At 44.4% G+C, this 19,494-nt stretch overlaps 1 protein-coding gene across 1 annotated transcript in view; it reads left to right on the forward strand.

The window, feature by feature from the left end:
* LOC144144965 (trans-aconitate 2-methyltransferase-like) overlaps positions 1-13,118 on the forward strand; it is a 23,325-nt gene extending 10,207 nt beyond the window's left edge. Inside the window, exon 4 of the mRNA XM_077676465.1 lies at positions 12,855-13,118. Coding sequence (XP_077532591.1) covers positions 12,855-13,024 — 170 coding nt within the window. The 3' untranslated portion in view covers positions 13,025-13,118. The remainder of the gene's footprint in view (positions 1-12,854) is intronic.
* The last annotated feature ends 6,376 nt before the right edge of the window (positions 13,119-19,494 follow it).

The raw sequence follows: 19,494 nt of genomic DNA on the forward strand, positions 1-19,494 counted from the left end.
AGATCCCCGGTACGTTTGCACCAAACAATAAACCAGGAGTTTCTTTTATTAAAAATAGTTTCTAGTGGAACTTCTCTCCGGTCAAGGACTAAGAGCAGGACAGGTTATACATTAGGTATCTGGTTAAATGGAGTATGAAGAAAAATACAACATTCTTTGGTTTCTAGAACTAGTCGTTGGTATCTCACCCAGTTTGATTATTCCGAGATAGATGTCTTAATAAAAGTTTATTAGATATATTAAAAACACTTTCAAATTTAGTGACACGTTGGCATAATATGGGCGGGAAAGACCTGTTATGAGCGTGCGTTAAAAACATAGATACGGTTGTGGTTAATGCACGTTAGAGTCCAACTGGTACCATGAGAGAGAACAGAAGGCTCCAGCGGAATGTGGATGACCAAACATGTTTCTTCGGAGCGGCTTTGGTCCGCCGCCGCCAGTCGCACTCGCTGGATATAGTGTAATAAGGCAAAAAATTAGAAGGGAAGTGGCGTTGGAATCGCCCCCGGCCTACCCGGTGTGTTTTGAATATTTGATAAATTTGGGTCTCCTTCGAGCGAAGGGCACATTTTGCGAACCGGAGCATTTTGGGTCGTAATGGCTTCTTTAATAAGGGAAATATGTCAAGGAAAGAGGCACTACTTTACCAAGGTGTGGGTTCGAGATTGATTGTAATTTGATATCCAGCACAGCAAGATGGTAATCCACAATGTACGTAATATTTGATAATCCAGCACTATTAGTGTAAACTAAATTGCATAAAAACACCCATGACGTGGTGGTTTTATCGGTCTTTAAAAATATGTGAGAAGTACACTTAAGGAAGGACTTGTTCTTGGTTTGTCACGTGTGATATGTAACAGGTCTGCAATGAGCGTCGCCGCACTCACATCTAGAGTAAAATGCTGGCAAGCAAGTCCTTGGGTTTAAAAAGACATGAAGATGTGTAAGCGTATTGTGAAAACTACAAGCAAGACTTCATAGAAGCTCCGCACTTTATTCACTGATCTAGCTACGGCAGGGAGCCCACCCATTATCATTATAGCAAGCGTTATGTAGTAAGGAAACTGCAAGATTGAACCTCCCGAGAGATAAAGCAGAAATGTAGGGTGTGTGCAAACACATTCACGACTGCTACTTCTACAAACCCACAACTACACCCCCTAGTGTGCACCTCCATGTGTGCACATGTAGGTTTTTAATCACACTCTCTGATAGGCTTGTTACAGGCGTAAATGTGTGTCAATAGGTCTGAGGACGCTTCGGAAAGTACTGTTCACCAAGCTGGGATTGATCACAGTTGCGATGCTTTGGGCGTAACAAATGATGAAACCAACATTTCATTTGCGCTTCCATTTTAAAGCGAACGTTTCTTTGTCGCATTGATCGTGGTGTCGTAAGCAAAACGCGCTGCTGGAAAGGAAACTTTACACAATAGGAGGGCTTATAATGATGATGATGAAACCAATAGAACGCTTTTGGGGGACAGAAGTGAACTGTGTACCTCGTATTGTGAAAGCGACGTCTATCCGATTGCCCCAACATCTTTTTTGGGTAGCTCAGCAGTCTTTTGGAAGAGATTGCGCGGGCGTGGTATATCCACTTTGGCTGAGCTTAAGTGGACTTCACAGTGCGTAAAGTGTAAGAGCAAATATTCGAGCACAATATAACGAAAGTTTCTAAATACGTGACTCCTCTTCATTATATAGCTCATGCTACCCCTTTAGCTGATTCCCTGGAAGGAAGAAATATAGATATGACGCGTACTTCCAAAAGGGAAGTCTGTAGATTGATAGCGTCATTCTGGTAATGTTTTTTTCTTTTTTACGTCGCCCTTATTATTATCGCCAAGCTAGCGCCTATCAATGTTGTCTTGCAAAACACTTCCTTGTGGGCTTTCCTTTTATTATTTCTTTTCTTTGCTACTCTTCCATTTTTCGGGACTTCATCACTACCATTACTTTTTTTCATATTTGTAACATTTAATGCATAATGGATCCAATTTTTTGGGCCTTCAATAACTAGTATTACTTTGTTTCCCATGTGTAACGTTTCAATGCATTATGTATCTCACTGCGGGTCATACCCTGAATGGGGTAACCATTTTTCTTGGAGGGCTTGTTACTGTTCTGTTGTATGCAGTGGCTCATATGTATACTTTTTTCAATATCACTTTTTGTTTACCGGTGCATCTTTGTAAACGGACACTATTTGTATTTTGTATGTTTCAGTATGTGCCGCGTCGTCGGTTTTTTCCCTCAGCAAAAACATAATTTTTATGTAGCGTTCTCATGTTTTCCTAATGCAATATCGTTTCTTCACTTAGTTGTTAGCGGCGTTCATATATATGTTCCCCATTGCATATTTTTGTTATCGCAATAGAATTGTAATACTTTGGTGTTTTTTGTGTTGATTAGTGTAGAAGCTCTACTGTACAGCATGCATATTGCCGTCTGCTGCTTGACGTTTGATTTGGGTTGAAGGGCTTGTCAAGCTGCTTCTATGCAGCTTTTATTGTCAGCATTGCGATGTACTAACGATAAAATTAAATATAAGATACCTCACCTCACCCTCTTCAAACAAAGTTCAAATCCCCTCCATCCAACCACGGCGATGGTCTAGAGGCGACAATGTTTGGAGTAGCTCAGCTTTCTCTTGAGGGGTTCGTTTCCTCTCGCGCTGAGTATGGACTTCGGCTATCGAGCGGTTTACACTTTGGTCGTTGCTGCTTTCACTTTGATTGCAGCGCCATGGACGTTGGCAGTTCGCAATTTGTTTTTCACACGCCAGAAATTTCGCGTTTGAATCATTGTCGTCGTTCGATGGACGGGATCCGAAGTGTTTGTAGGACTGTGACACTCATGTTTGCGGGAAGACGTTGTGTTTGGAACGTTACCTGCCCCAGCTGTTTGCAAGTGGTGGTTTTGTTCACAAATGTGTTTTCTAATTTGCAAAACAAGGCAACAGGAAACCTATCGAGGTATTTGAAGTATAGTGCTTTAGGGTACTTTAAGCATAGAAAAGGCGACGCAGCGCTCGCTCGTAAAGAGAAACATCTGTGTCAAAGACGGTAGGCTCATGACACACCTGTAATTGAAGCCGCCTTGAAGGGTGGCCGTGCTACCGGTGTCGACATGCTGGGCCTGGCGACGGCAATTGAGTTTATGTGGTTCTGTTCAGGGGCCTGTTTACATGATTAGGCGCACGGCTGCAAACTCAGCAAAATTTTCTGCAACAGATCACCAGGAGGCTTCCGGTGATGGCGAGCGGACAAAAAAGCTTTGCGGTGTGCTGTACAGGGGGCAGATAAAGTGTGGATGGAACGTAAGCAAAGTTACAAAGAATGTTCTAGAAAAGAAAAACAGACTGATCAACTAGGCATTCTCCGTGGAATTTTAAAAAAATTCTGAGTAGCCCCCCAATTTTTCGGCTCATTTCCAGCACTGCATTGATCCAGTGCAATTCATTAAACATCTCCAGCGAGAAACATTTATTGGAAGACCACAAGAATGAAATGATTATGAGGCGCATCTCCTACCATTTTACCTTCAGCGCAGAAGATAACAAAACTTTACAGTGAAGATTTAAACCTGCGCCACTTTTTTGCAGTGAAAGCCGTTCGCAATCAATATGAAATCCCCTACAATTGACGGTCTCACCACCAACAGCGGAGAGGCTAGCTCTGTTAAGTTGAAAGAGCTGTATTTGTAGGTTCAATAAAACAGAGCAGGTCAAAAAAGAGTATCGAAAACACGTGGTACAGGTAATTGGTGTTTTATCGGGGAGAGCGCGACGGGAAAGAGAAACAGCAGTAATTTCGAAAAGTCCTGAGAAAGGACGCGGGACGCAGAATGTACTGCAGGGGCCTTCTGTACGGCGCTGCCTGGGTTCAGAACCTCACTTTCCAACGCAATGCTTCACAACTTCACTTCCAACCAGGCCCTGCTGCGGGCGAGAGATACCAAGAGAGTAGTCAATGGCGCAAAAGTATAGAGTAGCTTGAATGACCGCTCGTAGCAACCGCACTCTGTCAGAGCCGCTGTGGATGTGGCTACATCAGTGGCGTGACAAGAGTAACATAGAAGCACAACACTAAGCTCAACCGCCGGCCCCGGCACTCCTCCATGCCTACTTAAGAAGCTCTCGCACCGGAGTCAGTCGGGGCACGTCACCGCGAGGAACGCAGGCATGAGAGCGCCTTTCTTGACGCAGGTTAGTGACCCACAGCACGCTGCTTATTGTGTTCGTTCTGACGACCCTTTCTTTCTCGCGGTGTCGTGCCCCCCCGACATGCTCGAGTCCTGGCGAAAATTTCTGTACCAGTTGTGCTCTGCTACTACACATGCTTACCTTGTATATTTTATGCTTTTACTCTCGGGGGATGTTGAATTGAACCCCGGACCTTCTCCCGTAACGCTTGAAACTAAGATGGCCGAAACACTTGCTTCTATCCTTGAAAGTATGGGCAAGCTTGAAGCAGGGCAGGATGCTATTTTAACTGAACTGAAAGGTCTGAAGGAGAGGCAAGATGCGACCGATAGCGAGCTCAAGCGCCTGGCCGAACGGCTGGGAACACTGGAGAATAAAGTTGCGTCGCAGTGCACCACGACATCTTCTACACCTAGCGACACTTTAAGCAACTTAAATGACAGATTAGCAACTATCACAGCAAGGTGTGATGATGCGGAAAACAGGGCTCGGCGGTGTAACTTATTGTTTTATGGTATTGAGGATGACCCCAAGGAGGACTGGCCTGGCTCTGAGCAGAAAATAGTCAACTTCTGCTCAGATAAGCTTAAAGCTACCGCCGACACCCTTAAGTTTGATCGCGTGCATAGGTTGGGAGGGTTTGCTCCCGATAAATGCCGACCCATAATTGCGAAGTTCTGCTTCTTCAAGGACAAACAAACCATTCTAGGTTCGGCGCACAGGCTTAAGGGGTCGACTTTTTCGATTGGTGAAGATTTCGCCTTCTCAACCCGACTAGCCAGAAAAAAACTAATAGCTTTCGCCAGAGAAGAAAATAAGACATTCAAGCTATCTGTGGATAGAATGCGCATGGACAATAAAACATACACATATGACCCCGTAACTGATACTGTTATCGCTTCTAACATATAGCAAAGGACAGGCGTCCACCCTTTGCGACCAAAGAACCACTCAACTAAAGAATTGCCGTCGTTATCGGTTACGTACACTAACATTCGAAGCTTACTTCCTAAACGCGACCAGTTATGCTCTTACTTAGACGACAGTAATAGCGACATCTTGGTGCTAACTGAAACTTGGTTACATTCTGACATTAGTGATAGCGAACTTTTTAACGAAAAGAGGAACTACAGCGTTTACAGATACGACAGAACACACAGGAGGGGTGGTGGTGTTCTGCTCGCAGTTAGAAATGGGATAACGTCGTTTTCCGTTGAAACGAATGCTTCGGTTGAAATAAGTTGGGCTGCATGCGTGACAGCATCCGCTAAGGTCTTAATAGGCGCCTGCTACCGTCCACATACTCCGATCCATCCTTCTTGAAGGAACTGCGTGAAAGTATATCTTGTGCCTTGAAACAATGCCCTGCTGATATAGTCTACCTTTTCGGGGACTTTAATTTCCCTCTCATTGATTGGTCGCTCCTCTCAGCTCCGTGTAGCACTTCAACCGAATTCATTAACTTAACTCTAGACTTCAACCTTGTTCAAGTTATAGACGAACACACTCGAGGGTCTAACATCTTAGATCTTGTATTAACCACTGCACCGGAAAGCATAGGATCCGTATCATACATCGATGGGTTCAGTGATCATAAGCTCCTTCAGTTTACATTTAACACTCCTTTAAAATTCCCCGGTGCCATCATTAAAAAAATACGCGATTATAACAAAGGTAATTACAGGGAAATGAACGCAGAATTGGAGGAATTCTTCAATGAATCCTTTCTACCCTCATTCAGTTCCCGGTCTGTGGATGACAGCTGGGTGCTCTTCAAGAACAAAATAGCCGAACTGGTCGACAAACACGTGCCTTTAATAACAATAAAAAATGATCAATCTAATCCGTGGTTCAACAGACAACTCAGAAGTATGCGAAACAAAAAGAAACGATTGTATAAGAGTGCTAAATCTACTTTCAGTGCGTCGTCATGGGCCAAATATAAGGAATTTCTGAGCACTTTTAACTCTGCAGTACACAGTGCCAAACAAAAATACTTTTCTGAGGATTTACCTTCGCTGTTAAAAAATAACCCCAGAAAGTTTTGGAAGACAATTTCAAACAATCGTTCTAATAATGACATTGTAATACATGGTGACAACGGTGTTCCCCTTCAGGAACATGCGTGTACGCATGCCTTCAACAATTTCTTCTCGTCGGTATTCACCCAGGAAGATCATTCCACCATACCCATGGTTCCCGAATACGATTACAGATATATGCAGCCAATTAATATTACTCCTGAAGGCATCGCTTCACTAATTGGCAGTCTTAAAGTTTCCACTTCATCTGGTGTCGATAACATCAATTCAAAAATATTAAAGAACACTGTGCACATCTCTAGTCAAATTCTGTTCCATATTTTCAGTAAATCATTGACATCAGGTCTGTTACCTGCCAACTGGAAAATCGCCAAGGTTGTTCCCATTTTCAAATCCAATAACAAACATGCACCCGAAAATTATCGCCCGATTTCTTTGACGTGCATATGCTGTAAACTACTGGAGCACATTATTGCATCTAACGTGTATAAACACCTCGAATCCAACAACTTTTTTTTCGTCCATCAGCATGGTTTCAGAAAAGGCCTGTCATATGATACACAACTGCTGGAATTTACAACCGACCTACACTCTAACATGAATGCTAACCAACAAACAGACTGCATTTTCCTTGATTTTTCAAAAGCGTTCGACCGTGTTGCTCATTCCCGCCTCATTACAAAACTATCAGCCCTTTGCCTGGATTCTTTAACTTTATCATGGATTCGGAACTTTCTGTCTATGCGCCAACAATTTACCGTGGTCAACAACTATTCTTCACACCTCGCTGATGTTACTTCTGGAGTTCCCCAGGGGAGCGTCCTGGGCCCGTTACTTTTCCTGATCTACATAAATGACTTGCCCCTCAACATCTCATCACGGATACGACTCTTTGCTGACGATTGTATTATATATCGTACGATTACTAGCCTTAACGACCACCTTTCCTTACAAAATGACTTAAACATAATCTACAAGTGGTGTAATACATGGCAAATGTCACTTAATTTGAGTAAATGCGAAGTAATGTCTTTTAGTCGGAAACACGATAATTCAGATTTTCTTTATTCCATCAACCACAGTGCAGTTTCGCAAGCCGCTTCCTATAAATATCTTGGTGTTCATCTAACACCTAATCTCTCTTGGGGTACCCACATTTCCGCCATCTGCGCAAAGGCTTCTAAATCGCTCGGTTATCTGCGACGATATTTACGATGCGCACCAGCCCTTGTCCGCAAACATGCGTATCTAACCTTTATTCGTTCACAGCTAGAATTCGCGTCGGCGATCTGGTCCCCTCACCAAAACTACCTAATCGTCCAGCTGGAATCTATTCATAACAGAGCCGCCAGATTTATTACACGCAAGTACGACCGTCATCTTAGCGTTACCCAAATCAAACAAGAGTTATCACTTCAGCCACTAGATACCCGTCGCACTATCGCGCTATTATGCCTTTTTCATAAATACATAGTTCGCGTCACACCTAACCCACTTCCTCTTAACGCCCCAGTACGTACGTCACGCCGCCTTCATAATAGTCATAGTTTTACGCGAATTTTTGGCAAGACGCTTGCTTTCAATTCATCTGCATTGCCTCGAGCAATCATGCACTGGAATGATCTTCCTGACCAAATTGCATCCATACGTAGTCAAGATGGCTTTAGCGATAATCTGCACCGACATTTTTCTAGTAATTGTGTAATGATGAATTGCTAGAATAATATTGTTACTGTTTATGGGTGTTTCCCCCTTGTATTTGTGTTTTTGTGATGTTTTTTATTCCACAAAAACACTGTGCGTTTGTGATCATTGTCTGTTAGAAACGTGAATGACGTGTTTCATTTATGTCTGTAAGCCGATTACCCGAACTCTATATTGTGTACTTGTCTTTTCTTCTTTTTCCCCACTATTTTTTTGTGTTCTTTCAAAAATGTAACCCCCCTTACTCAATGCTCTTCAATGGGCCTGTAAGGTATAATAAATAAATAAATAAATAGATCAACGGAAGGTCACACTAGGCTTTCCGCGTCACAGGCTTAGAAAGTACAATTATTACTTCTCCTTGAGAATTATATAGCGCATGTCGACAAAATTTTGCCGCAGCAGCTTCTACACAGCTGCGCCGCTCTCGATTCCCTTCCACAGCATGCGAAAGAAAAGCCGAGAACAGCAATATATGGGGGGAGGCACGGGGAGATAGCTGCCTTCATGAGTTGAAAGAGATGACGCGTCTGCTGTTACTCTTTTCTGCCTTTTCTCACTCCTTCACCTTCTAGTTGTGACCAGGCTTGTAGAGTTTGCACAGGTGCGCTTCTTTTATAGATAAAAACTCCCACCTCCCCTCGCGGGAACCCCTGTGTAGATGTGACGCATAGATTGTTCACGTTGCAGCGTTGGACAGCGCAGGAACGGCGCTGGAACGATGGAGCGGAGCGGCGCCGGCAACGCGCTTTATAGCGCGCATAACGGTGAGGGGACGCGCCGGTGCCAGTGCGTCTGCCGCGGCTATGACGCAAAACAATCCAACACAATCCACTTTAATTTAGTCCAATCCAATCCAAGCCAAGCCAAGCCAAGCCAATCCAATCCAATGCCCCTCGGGAGAGAAGGGCATCGGAGAGGAGAGGGGGTGAGCGGTGGAGAGCGCAGCTCGCGCGGCGAGAAGAATGGGGGAGGGGCGGACGACGACAACACCGACGACACCGCATGGACAAGGCGAGTGAATGAGATGAAGTCGCAACTAAAACCTGAATCAGGTGCCTCTACTGTCGTCGTTTACCATCGTTGATGGGTAATGGCTTCTGTTGGGGCGAGTTGATGTCATAAGGATACGAAACATGCTCCTCGGTTACAGTGCTGTGAAACTAATAAACCCCAGAAGGAGCAAGATGTCCCTGCCATTGTTAGATTTACCAATGAATCTTTTTGGTTTCTTAATATTGTTACGTGACGGCAGGACGCAGGAAATGAACCATGGAAGATGCGAGTGATGTATTTACACTATACGACACGATGTCGGCCATGACGGAGCCCGCCCATCTGGGTCTTCGTCTTCTTCTCTGGAGATTGGAGATTGTTCTCTTCTTCTTTCCGTGACACGTCCCCCTCGTCGAAAGCGACCGTCCCGGTCGAGGCCGTCGGAAATGTACAGATGCGGTGACAATGGACGAGGAGAGGAAAAGTGGAAAAGTTCTTGCCGCCACGAATGAGGATGATGGTCATGGTGAGAACTAGCCCCGGGGCATCAATGCCCGCCGACACAGTGAAACAACGTCCAAAGGCCTCGGAGATGCGCCGGAGTTCTGGACAGGGGAACAGCGTCGTCTTCTATGTAGGTCGCGGCTGGTCACGTCGTTTGTTCTCGGCAAGTCACAGGATGGGGACACGGGGCTGGGAATGATGCGTCCATGGCTCACAGGGGCGGGGGCGGGCCGACGCATTCCAAGAGCCTTTCAGCGATGTTCAAGCAGCCGAGACGAAGCGAAGCTGGGGCCTGGTTGAGGATCAACTCCGAAACTTCCACCAAAACATGTTACGTGACGGCAGGACGCAGGAAATGAACCATGGAAGATGCGAGTAATGTATTTAATCTATACTACACGATGTCGGCCATAAGAGAGCCCGCCCAGCTGGGTCTCTGGAAATTGGAGATTGTTCTGTTTTTCTTTTCGTGACAATATGTGTCCGCTGGCATAGGCAATATAAAAAGATATCAAATACAGGTAGTAACCCATTCTGTGGAGCTAGACAATGAAGGATGGTGGTTGGGTATCGAGAGCCAGCGTTGGAAATCGGGAGGTCTCAAAGGATGGAGGATCGCGCACCGAAAATATCGACGTACTGGTTGAAGTGATGGCCACGTCTACGCCAGATCATTCGCACCAGAGTGTTCGGCAGGAGACGTGCAGAAGCGGCAGGTGTCATCGAACGGAGCATGGTATCGTGCTGGTCACGTTCGAATGATAACCCCTGAACGAGCTTCTGCAACGCAAGGCATGCTGAGAAAAGCCCTGTTCCAGAGATCAAATTTAGTCAAGACGTCTCGTCAACCCAGTGGTAATGACCGCGCGTGTGGCTCGACGAATACCTTCCTTCCGGGGTAGAAGATTTTCAGTGGGGCGATTGTCAGTAATGGAAGCAAACGAGGAATAAATGCAAGCTCGAAAGCTCCATCTTCTGCAAAGTGGGTGGAGGGTGTATATTTCTCGGAACCCACAAGAACCGGAGAGGCAAGGCTATCGTGTGAATGTTTTTGAAACTGTGGAAGTATTGCCTACTCGGCGTAATCTCACATCGCCACCATGGAGTCGGTATACGTTGTGCAATATAACCAACTGACATAACGGAGGGCCGGCGTTGTTAGTGCCTGTAGGGTGTCACCGATGGTTTTAAGCTCCGCCCGCATGGACGGCAGTGTGCGAATGCCTTGTTAGGCGTAAGTTCGAGGGACGTGTGGGTAGTCGAGAGACTGCACTACGGTAAATAAACCGGCCTCTGCGGCCCTGCCTTCCCCGAAAGCCCGTATTATTCGGTACTTGGCCTTAGCCTCCAGTACCGATATCAAGCACAACTCACATCTCCATTTCCGGTGGATTGAATATGAAGTCGTGTAAACGGTACGTAGTAGTTAACCTGGTGATGCAGCCCGGGACGGCCTGAATACATGTATATCTGGTGATGTAGGTAGGAAATAACCGATGCGAACATTTAGGGCAGTGAAAAGATTCTTCATTTGTATGTTTATCCGCGATAGAGTAGGTGCCGTGTTCCCCTCTGCTTCACTTCTGTTGCCTCCGCCCTCTCGCTCCTTCAATGACGCTCGCTGTGGCACGTCAAATGGAGTTCTTGCAGGGATGAGTGCTGCCGCCTAGCGGTTGATTCCTTTGATTTGCTTCTGGCACTCGTGCGCGAAGCTATATATTATTAAAATTGCACTCGGGGGGCTCACGCTCCAAAGGTGTGTTGCAGACGCGACGACCGCCAACACAGGTGGAAAAGTGAAATATTGCCGTCCGCACCGTAAGTAGGAGGCAGACGACTTACTGCTGCTATTACATGGCCAGCTTACCATATAGCTTGAATTCCGCAAGACGTTCTCGTAAAAGCCCATTTAGCTAGAGTAATATCGAATTTTCTTGCCCGTGAGCAAACCCTTCGGAGTATATACTCACGAAATGAAGCTATTGCGCACCACCACTGTTTTTCGACAGCTGTCAGCGTTCCCTGTTGGGTGCAATTATGGATGGCTAGGACTCCAGACGAGCAGCCCGCTCATGAAGAGCCACGGTGCGAATTTTATCGTTCCATTACCGGGTTTTGATGGTTGACAGAGTTCCTCGCTCTGTGGGCTGTTGAATGTCCAGTACTCTTTACGACAAGCTCAGTTACCAGACGCAACAGCGCCAGCTTAGAGGAGAGTCCAATGGACGGCGGGGCGGGGCAAACACCAGCGAAGGTCGTGGCGTACAGCCCGCCCGCCCGTATGCAAGACGAAAACATGCTCCTTTTACTGAAATAGCCTGCTGTACCTGTCGGGGGCGAATTGCAATGCGCTGTAATTCATTTTCTCGTGCAACATCATGTCCTGGAGTAGCAGAACAACTTTGGCGCTTGTGTACACATCCATGCCGTACAGATAAAAGACAGAATCCTAGTGTCTACTGTGTTTATATTGCTGAGTAAATCACATTACGATGTCGAAATATTTATGAATAATCTCGGTGCTATTGACGTACGACAACACCATGGCTGCGGTCGTAGTGAGTGGTATAATTCTTGATGTCTCAAGACCCAACACAGAGTAATTTACGTCGTATTGAAATCGCTTGGCCTCCAAAGATACTTTCCTGTGTCCTACGTGGACAAATTTAACAACATAGAAGGTTATGTTTGCTGATGTAAGTGTGCCGATAAGCGTATATCATAGTTGCCACCAAGCGATTGCGACCTTAGTTCAAGTGAATATGATAGACGCAATGAACTCGTTACGGCACGTTTTTCAAAACGTTTTTGTTCCCATATGCTTACAGATCGGCTCATCATTCACTTTTTCAGTTTTTCTGGGCGAAGTAACTAAAATATAATGCCATTTTTATGGATCTGTGTATGACATATGGAGTGGAAATAAATACACAAGCTTATTTGGAAGGCATTATTTTTGCAGCTATTATATTACCATACACAGTGCCATTGAAGTTGTTTGAGAAACGAGCTTTATTTGAACTGTGGTGAAAATGGGTTATGCTGAAAAAGGAGTACGCGACGTGGCGGGTACGTGCAAAGTTGGACATGTTTAGCTAACCACCCATTCTGCTCACTCCTATGTGTCGAAGGGCCACGGAGTTTTGTGGGAAATAAGTCCACGCCCCTTTATTCGATGTGAAAGAGCAGACCGGAATAAAATCAAATTAAGACTTACATTTTTTTATCAGTTGATTAGGCAATAGAGTTTAGATTGGACGTGGCTAAAAAGTGTTTTTGTCACCTAAAATACGGAACAGGAGTGACCTGCCATATCCGAAATACTTACTCTGAAAGTAAAAAAAAATGTTACCATGGAAATGGCATCCTTCCCTTCAGCAAACCTTTTTCTTTCAGAAATTTTCGTCTTGCTGAATCCTGTGTATCCCCTGCTAAACGATGACGAAAAGCCTGAGCTTCGAATGTTCACGCACGAATTCCTCAAGAATCTGAACGAGCGCACTGCTGGGGATCTGTACAATGAACAGAACATTCTCGTCATTCATGCCTACAAGCCGGAAAACTAGTCACACTTGCTGCCATCTCGTTGGGACTATGGGAAGATATATTTTGAAGTAGCAATAATCGAAAAAACTTGGGAATAAAAATTCGCCAGAAACAGTCTAGCGTCTCAAATTCACATAACAGCCGCAACGATGGCAAAAACGAGAACAAAAATACCCTATTTGTGTTTGGCGGTTAGTGGACACTAGAACGTTACAAAAAATGTCTCCTTTTTGGCTTGCATACTACATGTTGTTGTTACATGGGATCAAGAAAGTAGGAAAACAAAACATTTCAATTGCGCATTTGTTAGGCAAAAAAGAGTCTACCTCTGGGATTTTAATTCATGCAAGCTTCTCGCCTCATAATACAGCATTTACAACTTTGTCAAGTCTCTGTTATGGTAACATCATGTTGTGAAAAATTGTTACAAACATAATATGTTATTTCAGCCCACTCGGTGCAAGCAGCGCCCGCCTCTAATGTTCCGGCGATGGTTAAAAATATTCAAATTTGGCTAAGCATACACATAAAATTCCATTCAATGAGCGAAACAAAAGATGGGACGGAACACGTATGTGTTTATACAATAGCTCGAAAACAATAGGCGAAAGATAAAACACAACAATTTTTCGTATGCTAGCAATAACGAGAAAATGGAAGCGGTGAGGTTACGGCCTCTTTCGCAAAATCCATATCGAAATTGTGTACCCGTTCCGGAGGTCGGCACAGTACGGCTGCTCTGCCGACCTCTGCCGACATTACGGTATGTTGCCACCTTTTTCAAATTCAAAAAAAAATTTCGCCACGTCACTTTTTATTTCACATGGGCCTTATAAAGGACCGCTTTTTATGATATTCGAAAGCTAAAAATAGTAAAAATAATACTATCCATGCTAGTTATCGAAAAAATACTCCAAACGTGGCTGTGACGGGAACATTTGTAACTATTGAATGGATTGCAGGAAGTAAAAAGAACAATTTTTGGCACAGAGGTAGCTACCTAACAGTGCTGTGCAACGAACCAGGATGTTTGCCATCAGAAGTTTGAAAGTCAAGTTATAGAGCAAGTACAAAAATCCCTCAAAAATGTTTCACTTTTGTCGGTATTCCTTAACATAAAATATAATTACGCCAAAACTTCCATCCATTTATAAAAATCGTAGTTCATTGCACCCTCTAGTAAAAAAAGAACAAGCCTGCTAAGTTTTATTGAGATAGCATTATTCATTTCATGGTTACAGCTGTTCGCGCAAAAAACGTGCAAGAAAAGTTTGAAGAAATGAACATCTAAGTTTCGCAATCCCAATTACGCAAGCCAGCTTATCATACCCCTGGAAAGTTAAAATTGACCACGTTCATAGCTAGGGTTCTCCTTAGATGCCACACGATATTGTTTGGCTTTTTTGATGCCCGTATTTTCTTGAGAAGATGTTCTGTGTCACCCATCGATTTGCGGTTATCCTTCTTCTCTCGGGGCTGGTCACTGGTGTAGCTTTCTATGGGAGCATGGTAGCCAGGTTCTATGCATGCTTCCTTCATAATATATGGTGTACTTCTTTAGGTATGGTTGAAACGTCAAGCAGCATTGTATATAAAAAAAGTGGGATGGGCCGGCTCATCTGGACGTATTGGGCCACCCATGTTAATTGTACAAAAACAGATGATAGGGTACGCAGAACTGAAATCATATTACCTTGCAGTGACGGTTCTCGCAACGGCCCATCACAATTGTTCTCTATGTTCCGACGCTATGCAGCACTAACCCATACCTTCACGTCCACATTATCTTCGGTGGGAGCATTCCCTGTTTACCGATTGTCACTAAATTTTTGCCTGTGTTGCCTTCGTGGCCTAGACTTGACTGCGCCTTTTTAATAAAACATCCAGCGTATGTTGTTACTGTTTCACTAAGAAAAATTTCTTTAAAAAAGACGAGCTCGATAGCATTCACATCGGGGAGCATAAAGAGCGTGCGAAGTGAACGAGAGACCCTTGTGGGGTCATTCAACCCTCTTGCTGAAATCACTGCAATATTTAGAAAAAAAGCCTTACAAATTGTCTTTGAATAATATTTTACGCATCAGACTAAAACATACCAGATAAGTTTTCATTATACGCTCCTCATATTCGCTGGGTCGTCAGTTTCTGTTACCGCACCAATTTAGTTTCGGTTTAAGAACCTGTCACCAGCTGTTAGATAATTGGCGATACCTTTTGAACAAACTACGGTAAGACCATGATTCCTTGTGCAGAGGATTTTGGAATGTTTGGAGATTCTCAAAATGTAGCACAGAAAAAATGGTATTTTAAAATAAAGAAAACTGTATTTTCAAAGTTAGCAACATACCTAAAACAAGGCTGCTCCACATCACCAGGTTTTAAAGCAAGGCTCCGAGCATAATATTGTTCGTCAGTATTCTGGCGGTCCGTGTGCACTAAGAGGTGGAAGGGAGTGAGAACGCTGGAAGCAATAAACGATAGAGTTGTTAGTTACCCTGCAGCCCCTATTCTTCCATTAGGCGAATTTACGTTCCCGACTTCTCTAGGATCGGTGGGGATCACCATGCTACCTCCCTCACACGTGAAGAAAATTTGTTTTGTAGCATTTGTAGCGACTTTCCTTTTACACAAGCAGTGAAGGAACCGACACGTGTCGCTCTTGCTTCCTCGAGTTTGCTAGATCCAAATTTTACCGCAATCCCTGAAAAAAATGTCTTCTCTTTATTATCTGCCTGGGTTAAGCGATCACAGCATTCTGTATTTTACTTACGATTCCACCGCCGCAAAACAAGCAGCTTCCACTAAAACCATAAGAAAATATAAATGCGCAAACGTGACTTCAATCAATGCGGAAACGTTTACTGAGTCGTATCTGCGTGGCTTTTTTGTGCGCTTTGTGGAAGACAACTAGAGAGTATTTGGGAATGTTGTCAAATCCATGATTAAAAGGTTCATTCCCCATCGCACAATCCGATCATCGTTCCGCTCTCCGTGGTTCACCTCCTTTCTCAACCGGCTGCGCAACCAAAACAAACGGTCACACCATAGCGCACTGTTATCCGATAGTAACGAAAGGTGGCCAGCGTGTCTTAATGTAAACTTTCAACATAAGCCTGTGCTTCTCGCAGCAACACGTGACTTTTTTTTAACTAAAATATTGCCCTCTTTGCTGCGTACTAGCCCTTGCAAATTCTTGTCCGCAGTGACTGGTTCTAATGAGTAAACGAGCCAGTTGTGTGATCATGACGGTAGTGGGATACCACCGAATGGGTGTCGCGCTGCCTTGCTAAATGCCGTTTTTCTTTCTTTCTCTCATCACGCTTCAACTTCGTTACCCAAGGCTGATAATACGTCTTTTCCTCCGATGGACGTACTTCTTGTTGGTTGTGTTGGAATTAGTAAATTAATTCCGAGCCTAAAGGTATTATCCCCCAGTGCTAATGGGAACAGTGCGCAGTTCTTGAAGGTAACCAAAACGTACTCGTCGCTTATGTTATCGAAGCTTTTTTATGCAATCTTTGCAGTCTTCTGTGTTGCCGAGCGACAGGAAGGTGGGGAGGGTGGAGCCAGTTTTGAGGCAAGATGATGCCTCCAACCCTTCCAACTATAGGCCCATTACACTCGCAAGCGTCCCCAGAAAACTGCTTGGTCACGTATTAAATTCCAATTTAACACTCTTGTAACCGGGGAAAAATCGTTGGAGTTTGGCTGTTCCAAGAAAATAGTTTTTTTTGCCAGAGAAAATGACCGATGCTAAAGTGTACGACAATACGTGATAGACATAGAATAGGGCTTTGTAACCACAATAACTTTAATCAACAGATTTATAACGCATTTTATAAAAATTATCAAAAAAAGTAACCAGAAAGAAAAATGACAAAAACATCAATGCCACTTTGCACAGGGTACACATAAAAACAATTTGAAATATAAAATTTAAAGATAAGGCCCTTATAAAGCAATACGGCAAAAATAACCTCTGTAAGTCGAAAGTTAGTTACACACATACAATTATTAGAGCACTAGTGCCCACCACTTGTTTTTGGGTAACCCAGAAATTTTTTTCTTGCCACAGAAAATGATGAATGCTAAAGTGTAAATTATGAAATATTAGAGGAAGAATGGGGCTTTCTGAAAGTAATAATTTCAAACAAACGCTTCCCTAGGAATTGCATAAAAAATTGTGAAAAAAGTAGCAAAAAAATGATAATCTCAATGCTAGTTTGCACACGGCCGACATAAAAACAATTTGAGATATACACCTTGAACATAAAGCGCCTATAGAATATCACCGCAAATATGAGCGGTGTTCGTACAAAAGTTGTTCACATACAAACATATAACTCTAAACATGAGCAGCCACGCTCTGCAAAAGAGCGCTTCACCAATGTTAACTCCGGGACGTCTTCATGGAGAAAACTAGAATGTCTGTGCAGCCGGCACCAAACGGTCTCACAAGAACAAATTTGACACGATGCAGATACGTGCTTTGGCATTTAAAAGAGGACCTGATCTGTTTACAACAACGCCCGCCCTGCGATAGAGCGCCCGGAGAAGAAACCGAAACTCATCGTCGCACATTTCATGATGGTCCGGGGAGACTTTTACGGACTTTCGCTATCCGTACTAAACTCTGACAAACCGGAGTCGTTTTGCGTGTCTGCGCTTTTACCATCATACGCATATTCAAGCTCAGATACATCGGAATCGACGGATGCAGCGGTGGAGTAGAGGTACAGCATCCGCCTCGCGTGCAGAAATACCATGGCTCCAATCCCGGTGCCGGAAAATTCCCACCGGATTGAACAAAAAAATCCGTGTATTGATGGAATTGCAGAATGGGGCTGGGGGTGCGGCCTGACCCCGGCCACCATTGCCGGTAACGCACTCTCTCACCAGAGCAGGATTGGCCACCCTGGTGTAGTAACAGCCACAATCTCCCATGAATACGCCAATTAACCCACGGCCCTCAGTCTCCAGAGGCTGCAAAGCAACTGACTACGGTGGCGGTCAGACCTGTGACGCCGCAGAGGGTGCTAAGAATCCCTGGATCCGTACAGGCCGCCATTGGAATCTGAACCTGGCAACGCTTAACACGAGAACCTTATCTAGTGAAGCGAGTCTAGACGTGTTGTTTGAAGAATTAAAGGGCATCAAATGGGATGTCACAGGGCTTAGTGAGGTAAGGAGGACAGGGGAAGCCTTTACGGTGCTGAAAAATGGACACGTCCTATGTTACCCTGGTCTAGTGGACAGAAGAGAACTGGGAGTGGGATTTATTGTCAGTAAAACCATAGCTGGCAACATAGAAGAATACTATAGCATTAGCGAAAGGGCAGCAGGTCTCATAATTAGGCTCAATGAGAGGTACAAGCTCAAGGAGGTACAGGGCTATGCACCCGCATCCAGCCACGACGACCAGGTAGTGGAACGCTTTTATGAAGATGAGGAATCGGCAATGGCTAAAGTGTAAACACAGTCGACCGAAGTTATGGTGGACTTTAATGCTAAAGTAGGCAAGCATCGGGCTGGTGACAAGGCAGTTGGGAACTAGGGTCAGAGCTGTAGAAATAGCAGGGGGGACCTACTAGTTGAGTTTGCAGAACGGAATAACCTACGCATAATGAATACCTTCTTCTGTAAACGACAGAGCCGGAAGTGGACGTGGAGGAGCCCGAATAGGGACCATAAAAATAAAACAGACTTCATATGCGATAACACTGGCGTCGTGAAGGATGTGGAAGTGCTCGGAAGGGTAAGGTGTAGTGACCACCTTATGGTAAAATCTCGAATTAAGCTAGATTTGTGGAGGGACCGTAACAAGCTAGTACGGAAGAAACCGATTAATGAGCTAACAGTAAGGCGTAAAGTAGAAGAATTCGGGATCGCGCTGCAGAACCGATATTCAGCTCTTACCGAGCAAGTCGAGTTTACGGCACAAGAAGCCAGCGACAACCTTACAAGCATTATCACGGAGTGTGCAGTAGAACTAGGGGTCACGATGGCTAAATAGGATACTGGTAAACTTTCCCAGGAGACGAAATATGTAATTAGGAAACTGCAAACCATGAGAATCTCCACTCCAGCTGACAGAATAGAACTAGCGGAGCTCTCGAAGTTAATCAATAGCCGCAAGACAGCTGACATACGGAAGTATAATATGGAGAGGATCTAATACGCTGTAATGAACGGACGTAGCCTGAAAGCAGTTAAGATGCGTCTCGGCGTGGGGAACAATCAGATGTATGCACTTAAAGATAAGCAAGGCAATGTCATCACAAATACGGACAAAATAGTCACAGTAGCCGAGGAGTTGTATGGGGATCTGTACAGTAGCCGGAACACCTAGGATAATGCCTAACGAGAAAGTGGTTCAGAGGAGATAGACATCCCACCAGTAACGACAGAAGAAGTAAGGGTGGCTTTGAAAGAAATGAAAGGGGGCAAAGCACCTGGTGAGGATCAGATAACAGCAGACCTCTTAAAAGAA

This window comes from Haemaphysalis longicornis, unplaced genomic scaffold (genome assembly GCF_048455015.1).
Source record: "Haemaphysalis longicornis isolate Haplotype H1 unplaced genomic scaffold, Haemaphysalis longicornis Haplotype H1 scaffold_7, whole genome shotgun sequence".
Classification (NCBI taxonomy): Eukaryota; Metazoa; Arthropoda; class Arachnida; order Ixodida; family Ixodidae; genus Haemaphysalis; species Haemaphysalis longicornis.